Consider the following 14,001-nt stretch of genomic DNA (forward strand, 5'->3'; position numbering starts at 1 on the left):
TGATGTGAGGACAACTGCATAACATGATGCAGCATGTCACAAACAAGCATTCAGCACACACTGTAGAGCTCACCTTCGCCGCAGGCACTCCTCAGTCCGCCCTGTCTTTTCTTACAGGAGCATCCCGTATCCCATTCTCTGCCGTGTACAGGACAGTTGGTTTTAAAGAGACCGAAGCGGAGGTTTATCTGACTGCTGCCCCTATCACTGCCAAGATCCTTGATGTGGAACGCTTCACCAGCGCTCCGGGCCGCTTCAACATGTCCAAACACAGGAGCGTGTCCAAGGTCTGTGAAGCACATGCTAGTTAAAAGCAGTAGTAGAAAGATGTCACAGATCTCACATCACCCCATTTTTTCACAGGCAATGCCAGCAGTGTTTAAGATAGAGCTCAAACATGGGAACTTCACCTGGATAGTCAAGAGAAAAGAGAAGCACTTCATGGAGCTGCACAGAGAGCTTCTACGATACAAGACCCTTATGAGGATCCCGCTGCCCACCCGAAGGTCAGACCCCTGCCCTACAGATAAACTTAACCAGTGATGCTTTACACCTGGTATGGAGTTGATCATGGCACTAAATACAAAATATATTATAGTATGTTCACACAAACCACTTGGAAACCGCGTCACATTTGTAGTGTAAATACTACATACTGTACTACTCAAGACTGGAGCAGTGATGCTGAAAATTCAGCATTTTCAGGGATTCAGTTTTACAATAAATGAATGATTTAAAATAGAAAAGTTTGATTTTTGTATATGGTTTTGCATCAGATACAATCTTTTTGTGTCTTTATATTTATTTCAGCATGTTTACTGATTGTTAAAGGTGCTGTATGAAATTTTTTCGACTGTACTATCATAAAAATACAATAATGTGTTTGCAGATATTTAGGAAGCATGCTAAGGTCACATTTTTGTTTCTCCAAAAAAAAAAAAAATGCTTGTTTTATCTGTGTGATTGCCTGTTTGACCAATAGTATTTTGAAGAAATGGGTTGAAAACTCAGTTCTGGGTCAAACATTGCAGGTTGCACCTTTAATATGACATCTAAAAATAAATCAAAAGTTTCTAGTTTAATTCATTAAAAATGATTAAATCCCAGGTATCTCAGATAAATTGCCTCCTATTTTAAGTTTAATTCTGAGAATTTGACACTCAGGATCTCATGATTATAAATTGCAAAAGTACTTTCTCATATTTTTTCTGGTAAAGTCCTTGCTGAAAGAATTCAGTTGCTTGCAGTACTTTCATTTGGAAAATCCCTTTGAGTAGCATTCTCTTCTCACTGTGTCTTTCAAGTGCTGTCTGAAGTTCACTTCTCTTCACAAGTAGTCACAGGAGATGCGTTACAGATGCATGTCACTGCTTGCTGTAAGAGCTAATGTGTCTCAGCTGACCGCTTGTGGTTCAATGGCCCTAGACGGATTTAAATACCAGGTGTAGAGGATCAGTTACTCATTCTTGAAGAAGCTATAATAATTCTCCCTTCCTCTACACTCCTTTTTCCAGTTTTTGTCCTCTGTTTCAATCTTTTTCTTTTCTCTGTTTTCCCCCATTCTCTCTTCTCTTCCCCACTCTTTTTTTTGTTCTCTTCTCAGATTTCACGGCTATTCATTTTCTCCACAAACTCTTCTTTTTTTTTTTTCTGTCTCAGACCGTGATATCTTTGTCTTTCTTTCAGCCACACAGAGAGAAGAAAGAGCATAAAGAAGAGCGAGGTGAGGCAAATGCCTCCACTGCCTCGGGGAGGTGGAGATGAGTTGGCCCGAGAGGAGCAAGTGTCTAGTCGGAGAGTGAGTCACTTCAACATGCTTACTGCAGTACTAGCCCTGGATCACATGACAGAAAGTGATCACATACACTGTTGAGCATGACGTGATCTTGATCGCCCCAAGGCCAGGCTTGTGAGTCTGTGGGCAGGTCTCTCCCACACAACGTCACTGACATGATTCAGTGGTCTCTGAGTGTGTATGTAGTAACAGCACACTGCTTGTCGTATCACTAGTGTGAGTCACATGAGAACATCACATGATCTGCTGATAAAATTGAATAGAGCTTAATATCGATTGACTACTTTTTCAATGGCCTGACATTCAGAAGTATATTTCCTGGTAGTTTTCTATATCTTTAGAAAACGAATGAATAATTAATCAGCTGATTGGCATACAGCTCTTCCTTTCAGTCAATACATTAGGTCTAATAGGCAAACATCACTTTCATAATTCATATTTTAGTGTCTCAGAAAATATTGTATATTCTTAATAATAACTTTCCTTAATGATATTTGAGGAACATTATGTAATGCTATATTTCTATGTTATGTAATATTGATTAGATATTTAAAGTTCACTTGCATAAGTAAAATAATAGTAAAGTTAGATTCTTTATAGCAGAAGTATTCATCATTATGATACATGTAATGAAAACATTGGATTACAATATAACTAACATTGTTAGCTAGATAGCAAAATAACATTTAATTAAACTGAAAAACAAAACCTGGCTTCACTGCAAAAAAAAAAAATAAAAAATCTTCCTCATTTTTTTGTTTTGTTTTTGTTTTAAGTAATTTTATGCTTAAAACAATAACAAAGGTCTGCCAGTGGGTTCAAATAGAAAACATGACAGAAAGATTTGTTTTGTTTTTTCTGTTTTAATCAAAAACACACTTAATTTTGGTGCATTTCTCAGAAAATAAGTCATTTTGCATGTCTAGTTAATCTGTATTGATTTAAGAATGTAATGATATCTGTACTGGAAAACAACACACAAATACTGAGGAAGAACATCTTTTTTTTTTTTTTTTTTTTCAGTGTTAACTGCAACCTTTCAGCATTTAAAACAATTTTAATGACATGAAATTTAATGAAAATGACATTGAAATCATACTGATTTCTATGGAATGGTTTAAATGTCATCACCAAAAATAAATTTAGCAATACTTTGAATGGCATTTTTACTTTCTGAGTTTTACTGTTATCTATCATGGAACAGAACCAGTGCCACAGAATAATTTTTTTTAAACCAACTAACAAACGGATTTTTCTTTTTCAGAAACAACTGGAAGACTACCTAAACAAGCTGCTGAGGATGGCAATGTACCGAAAATACTACGCAACCGTAAGCTCACTCTTGATTATAGAGTTCAGGCCCTGATCGAGCTTCCGTTGAGTTATCCTTGATGAAGCAGCCGTCTGAGGATCAATATTACAGATGGAGACGATGTGTCCTGAGCGTGTTAATGTGCATCTCTCTCTCTCTCTCTCTCTCTCTCTCTCTCTCTCTCTCTCTCTCTCTCTCTTTCTCTCTCTCTCTCTCTCTCTCAGCTCAGTGCTATTCAAGCAGCTTTAATCAAGGGCATCTGTAATTCTCTCTCTCTTTCTCCCTCACATTCCTTCTTTCCTTCTCTCTCTTCCTCTGCAGGGGTCAGTATAGCTGAGGATTTAGTGTAACTTCTTTTAATTGAAGCTGCGTCTCTGTCTCACTGGTTTTAAGCAGAATTGTTTCTCTTTACAGATGGAGTTTATTGATGTGAGCCAGTTGTCCTTCATTCAGGACTTGGGCCCCAAGGGCTTGTAAGGACACACTCCATTTGTATTATTTGTTTATTTTTAAGTGTAATATTTCTAACTTTATTTATTCAGGGTTTATAAATTTATATATATTTATTTATTTATTTATATTTGCACTGTGGTAGTAATGTCAATCAAGCAAAAAAAGTAAGCATAAATTCTCATTATTACCATAATGTGTCTGGATATTTTTTTTTTTTTAGAATTTTGTATTATATAACAATACATAATACTGAATGTTGTACTATATATCATTAAAAATGTACCGTGATGTAGTTTTGTTTGAATTCAGTGTTATGGCAGTATGACAAATACTCCCATAATGTATAAATACCCTAAAGGTCATGGAAATTTGGGAGGGGATGTGTTTGTCATGAAAATGTTATGATGGAATAAATGTCATGACCCTAAAATGAGCTAAATTTTACGCAACATATAATCTGTTATCTAATTTCTTATCTGACATAAGACGTGTTTTAATCTGCTTCATGAGATTCACTTTTGCTCATACAAACCTGTATCTTTCAGAGAAGGCATTGTTTATAAAAGGTCAGGAGGTCACCGTATCCCAGGCATGAACTGCTGTGGCCACAATGAAGTCTGCTACCGCTGGTCCAAGAGGTAATTGTTCATAAAACACAAAATCTATTGCACAATTCCTCAAGTAAACCACAAAAGCAGATTAAATGCGTTCATGCAGTGACGCTGTGCTCTTCACTTTTTAGCTTTAACATTTGACTCTTTAAAGCAGTGTTATCTGTGAAAATGCACAGTTCAGATCGAATGGACAGTCTCACAAACACACACCCACACACCATACAGTCTCTTTGAGTCTAGCGAGCTGTTTATCTCTGCTCCACTGATACCGTGCTACTTTCATTCTCTGATTAAACCGACACCGTATCACTGCCTTTCACTGCTGTCTGTATAATAACGCTTTAGAAAAGCACACTTTGACCTCATGGTTGTGATGGAGTCTAATCATGAAGTCTTTTGTGCTCTTTGTTTAGGTGGCTTATTGTGAAGGACTCTTTTCTGCTGTACATGAAGCCAGACACAGGTGCAATTTCATTTGTCCTGCTGGTGGACAATGAGTTCACTATTAAAATGGACTCCAAAAACACAGACACCAAGCACGGACTGAGGATAGAGAACTTGTCCAGGTGTGTTCGCTTAAATATATTGGTCACCAAAAAAATTAAAAATAGCTGAAACCTGACAAGATGTAGATCAGTTTCTTCTTTGGAACAGATTTGGAAAAATTACACCACTTTTTCTCACCAATATATCCTTTGCAGTGAATGGGTGCTGTCAGAATGTGAATCTAATAGCTGAATAAAAACATCACAATAATCCACATGACTCACTCTTGTGAAGTGAAAAGCTGCATGTTTGTAAGAAGAAAAAAAAATCATTATGGCATGTCAAACCTTTGTGTCCATCTAATATACGCATCCTCCCTCCATAATATTGATTTCTACAGTGAAAAAGTCATCTTGATTGAATCAGGGGAGAAATCTACACAAATCAATCACTGTTTACAAGGGAATTGGTTTGTTACAAGCTTTGTGCTTCCCAAGACTTTAATTGTTGGACTAGAATACTTGTCAGTCATAGAGGTGGCTTTATCAGTTGTTCGAACTCTCATTCGGCACCCATTCACTGCAAAGGATCCATTGATGATCAAGTGATATATAATGCTGCATTTCTCAGTATCTCTTCTGATGTACAAACAAACTCTACATCTTGGATGGCCTGAGGGTGAATACATTTTCAGATGATTTAAATTTTCAGTAAGCTATTCCTTTGAGCGTATTGTCACTTATAATGTCTCTTTTTATGTCTTGTGCAGGAAACTAGTGCTGAAATTCACTAGTTATAGACACGCACGGTGGTGGGGTCAGGCCATTGAAAGCTTTGTCCGGAAACATGGCAAGGCCTTTTTAAGGACCCATCGCTTTGGATCATTCGCCAGAGAGGAGGAGAACATACCCTCTAAATGGTATATTTAATGGTGGTGGTGTTGTTTAATCTAAGAGATCTTCTACTCTGTAATATCTGACAACTAAAAAAATGAATGTTCAGGTATGTGAATGGCAAAACCTACATGGAGGATGTCGCAAATGCTCTGGAGGAGGCCAAAGAGGAGATCTTCATCACAGACTGGTGGTATGTGCTCACTGTTTAACCTCAAACAAGAAAACATGTTCAGGCAGACAGACGGTCTCAGCCCAGCTCACACTATAGCTTGAGCCAATGTTGCCTTCACAGGCTGGACAGATTGCTTCTACAAACAGAGCAATGTTTTGATAGCTCCACAGTGTCACAGTGTTTAGATTTTTCTGGGAAATCAACCTATAAATAGTGCATGCATGTATATCAGCTGTGAAAAGAGAAAGCAGAGATGACATGACATCATTTAAGTTAGACAAAACATGGCCAAAAGAAAAGAAAAAAATTATTTTAACTACTAACTAGTTTTAAGTACTCTGTTCTTTGTAAAAGTTTAAAATGGTATTGTATAGCGGGTAAGTTTTCGTTTGGTTTGAAGTGGGGGTGCACAACAACCTACTGGCAGTACAAGAAAGAGCCACACGTATCTGTCAAACATCAACTTAAAGCAAGGCTGGATTGATTATGGTCTTCTTTAAATGAAAAATGTACTCTTTAATCTGATATGAAATGTTCTTTTGTGTTCGTTTCTCGTTGTTTGGTAATGCGGTAGACATTACATGCACTCATGCAGAATGTGTGGCAGTGGATCAGGGGCTCAGAGTGAGAGCTGTATGTTCTCTCACTTCACAGGTGTTGAGACAGTTATAACTCCTTATCTCCCCCAAATAGATCCTCAGTGTGTGAGGGAGTGGGTGGTTATATGAGAAATCGCTACATACATTAATATATTTTTGATGTGGTTGTACATGAAGAATATGAAATATCAAACATTCATTTGATGTAAACCCACATGAAAACCTATCAAAATGTCAGATTTGAATTCTTTTCCTAGACTTCATGCCCACTGGTTGAAACTTAAACAGCAGATAATATAGATGGAATATTCTTATAAAATATTATTTCACTTTTATTAATGAAATTGTTTTATTAATTCATTTTTTAACCATTTATTTACTTACATTTAATCATTTAGCAGATGCTTTTATCCGAAGTGACTTACAAATGAGGGCAATACAGTGCGTGCATAATTATTAGGCAAGTTAATATTCTTATTTTTTTTTCCCAAGCACATTTTACCAATTCCAAATCACATCAATCTTAATAACTACTATTAATTTTGTATTTAATCATTTATAAGTGATATATAATTGTTCATGAAGGCTGGAAGTGATACACTCCTTATATTCAGGTGCGCATAATTATTAAGCAGGTTTTCCTTTACTGATAAAATGAGCCAAAAAAGAGATTTAACTCAGACTGAAAGTCAAAAATTATTTAATCCCCATTAGAAGGATGCAATATAAGAATTTGCAAAGATAAGGCATGACAGCAAAATGCTCATTTGGTCAGCATGGCCAGAAAAAACAGGTGGAGAAGAAAAGACACATTAACTGTGAAAGAGTTTAGAATTAAGGTGAAGAATTAGGTGTGAAACCATCAGAACCCTTTAGTCTCCAGTGCCATCATTTTACAAAACTGCAACCTACCTGGAGTCTCCTAATAATTATGCACGCACTGTAGAAGCAATCAAAACAGCAAAAGAGCAACAAGTCCTGGTTAGTCTATCGTTTTTTTGTTTTTTTTTCAATTTATAATAATGTTCACAGTAAGAGCAGGACGTGTATTAAGACATTAAGTTGTGTCCATTTTAATTTAATCGGTGTGCTTGTGTTGTGCTGTATCTGCTATATGATTGTATTTGTAATGTGCAGGCTGAGCCCTGAGATCTTTCTGAAGAGGCCTGTAGTGGAAGGCAATCGCTGGAGGCTCGACTGCATTTTGAAGCGCAAGGCTGTAAGTCCCTTGAATGTTATTCAAGTGCATTTGTCCCTGGTGCCATGCTTTAACATGAATATTAAGTAGGATATACAGACACATATTAAGGTTCAAAGTAAGGTTATTTAGTTGATTTAATTTATTTTCCATCTGTTTTACTTATTTGTTTTAGTTACTGATTTATTGCAGTTTGTATTTACTATGTTAACTTTAATGTATTAATTTGCTTATTTGCTTGTTTTTTACTTAACATATTTACTGATTTAATGTACTTATTTAAATTATGTACGTATGTATTTGTTTTAGCAACAAGGAGTGCGGATCTTTGTTATGCTGTATAAGGAAGTGGAGTTGGCACTTGGCATCAACAGTGAATACAGCAAAAGAACACTAAAGCATCTTCACCCTAATATTAAGGTAAGCTATATGTGATTGACATGCTTTTGCATCCTATGTGACATCTTATGTGATTGTAACTGTTCCTCTCTCTTAACAGGTGATGAGGCACCCTGATCACGTGTCCTCTTCTGTCTACTTATGGGCACATCACGAGAAGATTGTAGTTATTGACCAATCAGTTGCTTTCGTTGGGGGAATTGACCTTGCGTATGGCCGCTGGGATGACCGTGAGCACCGACTGACAGATGTGGGAAGTGTAACACGCTCTGTAGCTCAGACCATGGAGCAGGTTCGAGACATCATCATGTCCATATCAACATGCTACATTAATTGTGCCACACCCGTGGATGATGCACCTTTTAGCTTTGAAGTTGGCAATTCTAGACTGTGATTTCATGTTTCTCCCAGTTATAATGAAGTGGAATTATGTCTGTTTTGGGACTTAGGGACTGGATTCATCCACACCCAGGAAAAAAGTGTCCACCAGTGGAAACAGCAGCCGGTCGATGGCTGGTGACTCAATGGACCTGCCCAAACTAAAAGGCATTGGCCGCACTCGCAAAACACGTTTCAGTCTGTACCATCACATCCAACGAGGCCTTCACCATGCTGAGAGCATCAGTAGCATCGACAGCACAAACAGTAAGAGACTCTTTCCTGACCAAACTGAAACTGATCATGTCGGCTAACTTTCTTTAAAGTACTGGTCACATTTTTTCCCATTTACAATAGTTATATAATACTGTATATGGGATTGGACAGGACTGTCATTTTTTTGCTTAACGTTGTTCAGATCCACATCCTAAATTTTTGGCAACCCGCTTGTTTCACCTGTAAATTACAAATTTTCTGTAAAGCTACAGTACTGTGAAATTTTTATATTAAAATGCAAATATATTCCATTAGTTGTTATTAACAACATAAAGTGAATTAAGCATTATGTCAGGGTTTGTGGAGGAACTGCAGGGGGTTTGTGAGTTTAATGAAAAACTAATCATTAATTTAGTCATAAGAATATAAAATGAAAATAAATAATTTTAAAATATCATCAATCAAAACGACACACTTACTAGAAATTAAATTAAATTTGTTTACCTGCATGTCATGTAGGCATTTTAGAAAGAAATATATACGTAATCAAGTAATTCATAGTCTGATAATGGGTATTTTAAAATGTAATTTAATTACAGGTACTTACATTTTTTGGAATATGATTACGTAATTCAGATAACATGTAGTCAGTTACTACCCAGCTCTGTCCTTGTGCGAATAAAACTCACTGGATTATTACAGTTAGTGTCAAATGGAATATTTGGAAATGTAAACTGTTATTTCCTACTGACACAATAAAACAAAAGATAGAAATAACTGGCTTTTTGGCGAAAACGGACGTTTGCACTGTACAGTAATACATGTCATTTTTAATTATATATTTTTCACTTTACCCAGTTTGCAATTTTCTTAATCCAGTTATCACAAAATACTGAAATTCAGTTATAGACTGTCTGGATTAGTAAATGTGGCAAAAAGGTCAAAAATTCTCTGTTACTTGTCAATGTCAGTCAGTATGTGGATCTTGGCTGTGTTTTTCTTCTCAGTTGGATGTGCAGTGATGCTTATCCTCTCTGGCTGATGGTAGGTGTAGCTCTAGACACCCTGCCCGGGCTCAGGCGATTGCCTTATCCTTTTTTTTTTTTTTTTTTGCTTTTGCTTTTTCTGTTTGTTCTCCCTGCCATAGAAGACACACATATAGATTGGTTTGCAGTCTGTCTGAGAGAAGATTAAGTGTATTTGAGACTGGCTTAAAGACTAGACAGTAGAGATATGCTTTAATAAAATTATTTTGACCTCAGGGTAGATTTCATTTGTCGCTGATTCTTACACTAAAGTCATATTAATTTGCTATTAAGATAACCAGTCTTTTGTTTCCGACTAATTTTTCAGTTTTAGATTACTGTGTGACGTTTTGGATAAATGTAAAATATTACTACACATGCAGTGGCTATCAATACTGTCATGGAAAATGACATTCTTAATGTCAGTAATCTGATGTTTGTTTGTTTGTTTGCTCTAATGTCACTTATTTAATTATTGCTGAATTGTTACTAAAACTCTTTTTATTTGCAACATGTACGTTTCAGCATACACAGTGGGGTTTCAGAAGAGACCACACTCAAATTCTAAGCAGCAAGTCTTTTATTTTTAATCTAAATACATTTACTGACAATAAATCATGAAAAATTTAAAGAAATATTCAGAAATCTGCATTGTTTTAGGTACATGATAGCTCCTAATATATGATGAGTTATACGTGTATAAGAATTCTATTCTTTTTAAAACAATTAGAGTAATTTATATTTAATTTAAAAAACTATATTTAAATGATTTTCACTGTTTTTAAAATATTGCATTATAATTCAAATATACATAATTCTAATATATAAAAATAAAAAACAATTGAATCATTCATCATGCACTTTTGAACATGTAATCATATATATTCTATTCTGTGTAGCCTTTATTATTTTACATATTTTGTCTATTTGTCTATAGTATGCTTGTGGTTACACGTTTTGTGAAAAAAGAATAAGTAGATTTGAAAGTAATTCACAAGTCATTTTATTTGAAAAGATCCTTTGACTTATATAGCTGTTTTGTATGTCTTGTGTGTTCAGAGAGTGGCTCAATGCACAGTCTTCAGACCGGAGTGGGAGAGCTGATGGGAAACACACGCTTTTGGCACGGCAAAGACTACTGCAACTTTGTCTACAAAGACTGGGTTCGGCTGGACAAGCCTTTTGATGGTGAGCCACACGTTGAGCCACTGCCTGGCCGCTTTTTGTTTTCTTCATTTCAATGATCATTAATCCAGGTAGTCCAAGGTTAATTGTGTTATTAAACGCAGTCTTTTCAATGCATTTCAGATGTTTACGATTCCTCCTTTTTTTAACAATGTGCTTGGCTATAGATTTTATTGACAGGTACACAACCCCCAGAATGCCCTGGCATGACATCTCCTCGGTGGTGCATGGGAAAGCAGCCAGAGATGTGGCCAGGCATTTTATACAGCGCTGGAACTTCACCAAGGTGAGAACACTTTCAACTTATTTATGTTTGACAAGCTTTTGAATTTTCTTCTGTGTGCTTCTTGAATTTGACCTTAAGCTTTGACATTTTTAAGAAGCATTATTAACAGTTTTTTTTTCTCCTTTAGATAATGAAACCAAAGTACAGATCACTCTCCTACCCATTTCTCCTACCCAAATCTCACAGCACTGCCAATGATCTGAAGTACCAAGTGCCAGACTGTGTCCAAACCAAGGTCCAGGTGAGAACGCATTAATGGCTGTAGCTGTAACTGTTAGAACCTGACACAAGGAACATCATAGACCTGCTGTTAAAAACGGATACCTTGCATGCACACTAAGTAACTTTGCCATAAATGCCTATAAAAATGGCTATAAATGTAAATGGTCTCTCAGGTTCTGCGGTCAGCTGCAGACTGGTCGGCGGGAATCAAGCACCATGAGGAGTCCATTCATAATGCCTATATTCAGGTCATCGCCAAGAGCAAGCACTTCATCTACATTGAGGTACACAATCCCCCACTTTTACTTTGTCTGTCAGTGTTCAGTGATATGATTCGGTAGTTTAGATGCGAAATGTGTAATAAGTTATAAAACACCGTTGACATTTCAGTTGCTTCATATTATTGATAAATGACATGCACTTGTGGTTATCAGAGCATGTCAGGGGAGATGACAAGAATGGTTCAGTGGAAATTCTAGATGAACCATGACTTGGATATTCACCAAGTAAAAACAATCAAATAAAATCTATACATATGGAAATGTATTTTAAGAGAACTTATAGTAAGAGATGATACGAGAACTTATATAACCATATTTTTCTGTGGAAATGTACTGTAGCCTATCAGAAGTAAAATGTGTTCACATGCCTGATGAATTAAACTGATTTTTCTTGTTTCATTGTTTTGTTTCAGAACCAGTTTTTCATCAGCTGTGCTGATAACAAACATGTTTACAACAAGATTGGTGACGCCATTATTGAGCGAATCATCAGAGCTCACAAGTAAGTGTGAGAATCTTTATACATTAACACTGATTGTTGATCATTGCCATTAATTGGACCATTTTATTTTATTTTATTTGATCAACTTGTAATTGTTAGGAATTTTGCCCCGTAACATGTTTAACAAAATTAGTACAGTATAACCGGATTATCATGATGGGTTATTAAAAACATTTTTTTTAATCCTTTGCTCAAGTCTTTATCTTACTTCCTCAAAAATAATGACAACCCTGTGCATGCATTTCAACTCATGCAAACAAACCCATCCTTTCTGTATATATCCATATCATCCAAACATATTAGTAGAGCTTTACTGCTTTAATGAAATCAACAGTAAATTACCACCATCTCCCATACTGATGCAGTCCAGTATGTGATTTACAGGAGACACAGGTCTCTCTCTGCTGCTGTCATACAGACAGGCTCAGCTGCAGAGACAGACCTGTCTTTAACGCACACTGATGGCTAATGAGAAGCCAGCACCTGCCACGGCACTGATGTGAGTCAGACATGCCTCATTTAGTTATTCCAAGCATTGCCCCCAATTCTGAAATACTGCACTGTTGTTTGTGCTGTCTCAATGCTGGCATTTGCTTAAAGAGCTCTCTGGGAGAAGAGCCATTCATAATGGCTTTATAATCATAGAGGCAGCACACAGAATGAGACAAAAGAGAAATGGGTTGGAAAGGATGTTTTGCAATTTAATGGCAATGGAAGTGAGGATATTTGATTTAAGAATAAGCATGTGTGTATTTCCATGAATTTATTGGATTGATGTTTGGTGTAATGTGTCACAGGGAGAAGAAGCCCTTTCGTGTGTATGTGGTGACTCCCTTGCTGCCTGGATTTGAGGGAGACATTTCCACAGGAGGAGGAAGTGCACTCCAGGCTGTTATGCATTTCAACTACAGGTAGGAATTAATCCGTTGCTGTACACGTGTCTTTGAGCAAAAAAAAAAAACAAAAAAAGGGCAGCTCAGGTCAGACAGTAAAAATCGGACCACCTGAGTCTCATACAGAGTTTGGCAATCAAAAAAAAATAGAATGAGATTGTGATCCCAAATGATTCTTTAATATTATTATTATTATTATTGTTATTATTTTGCAGTATAAGAATTAAAAATTTAGTTAATTTTAGACAGGGTGAGGAATGTTTAATTAAATAGCTTATTTAATACATACTGTAGATTCATTTGTTTTCACTGCAGGGGATTATTTATTATTATAAAATCATTTGTTTTTTTGGCTGTACAACCTGCATTCACTTTTGCTAGCATGTTCTCATTGGTTGTGATGGTAATGGTGCAAACTTGCATAGTCTTTAGCAATAGATGTTTTACTATTAATGATGATTTTTCTGAGGGGCAGTATCAAAATTTGAACACGTTACAGACAACAGCATAAAAATATGGAAAGGGCAAAAAAAAAAAAAGCACATGAAATCTTATCTGTCTGATCTCAGTTACAAAAGTCTGGGTGTTAGGTGTTATGGTATTTAAATATTTATTCAATATTTTAAACCACTTTTGAAGGTAGACTTCAAGTGGTGTGTTTTTCTGCAAAGGTTTGAAAAGACAATATTTTCGATGCAATTTAGTCAGTGACTTCAACAGTTACAGTAAGACTATAATGACACAAAAAGTTCAGTTTCAAATAAATGCCATACTTTGGAAATTTTTATTCATCAAAGAATCTTAGAAAAAATATATCACAGATCTAACATTGATGATGATGATAATAAGCAAGGTTACTTAGGCAGCAAATCAGCATATTCAAATGATTTCGAAAGGGTGACGTGGCACTGAAGACTGCGGTAAAGATGCTAAAAATTCAGCTTTGCCAACAGATGAATTAATTCAATTTTAAAATATATTAAAATTGAAAACAGTTATTTGAAATGTAATAATATTCACAATATTACTGTTTTTGACAGTATTGTTGATCAAATAAATACATTAATATATTACTGTTTTTGACAGTAT

The 14,001-nt window shown here is 35.9% G+C and overlaps 1 protein-coding gene across 2 annotated transcripts in view; it reads left to right on the top strand.

The window, feature by feature from the left end:
- LOC109087492 (phospholipase D1-like) overlaps window positions 1-14,001 on the top strand; it is a 31,410-nt gene that overhangs the window by 10,524 nt on the left and 6,885 nt on the right. For both annotated transcript variants that reach the window (XM_042718269.1, XM_042718268.1), the window contains exons 3-21: window positions 118-287; window positions 364-506; window positions 1,687-1,798; window positions 3,060-3,125; window positions 3,522-3,580; window positions 4,106-4,198; window positions 4,588-4,740; window positions 5,430-5,579; window positions 5,663-5,746; window positions 7,465-7,546; window positions 7,835-7,945; window positions 8,025-8,216; window positions 8,374-8,569; window positions 10,603-10,731; window positions 10,896-11,014; window positions 11,142-11,255; window positions 11,410-11,520; window positions 11,931-12,019; window positions 12,817-12,930. In XM_042718269.1, coding sequence (XP_042574203.1) covers window positions 118-287; window positions 364-506; window positions 1,687-1,798; window positions 3,060-3,125; window positions 3,522-3,580; window positions 4,106-4,198; window positions 4,588-4,740; window positions 5,430-5,579; window positions 5,663-5,746; window positions 7,465-7,546; window positions 7,835-7,945; window positions 8,025-8,216; window positions 8,374-8,569; window positions 10,603-10,731; window positions 10,896-11,014; window positions 11,142-11,255; window positions 11,410-11,520; window positions 11,931-12,019; window positions 12,817-12,930 — 2,287 coding nt within the window. The remainder of the gene's footprint in view (window positions 1-117; window positions 288-363; window positions 507-1,686; window positions 1,799-3,059; window positions 3,126-3,521; window positions 3,581-4,105; window positions 4,199-4,587; window positions 4,741-5,429; window positions 5,580-5,662; window positions 5,747-7,464; window positions 7,547-7,834; window positions 7,946-8,024; window positions 8,217-8,373; window positions 8,570-10,602; window positions 10,732-10,895; window positions 11,015-11,141; window positions 11,256-11,409; window positions 11,521-11,930; window positions 12,020-12,816; window positions 12,931-14,001) is intronic.

The sequence above is a fragment of the Cyprinus carpio genome, chromosome B2 (assembly GCF_018340385.1).
Source record: "Cyprinus carpio isolate SPL01 chromosome B2, ASM1834038v1, whole genome shotgun sequence".
NCBI lineage: Eukaryota > Metazoa > Chordata > Actinopteri > Cypriniformes > Cyprinidae > Cyprinus > Cyprinus carpio.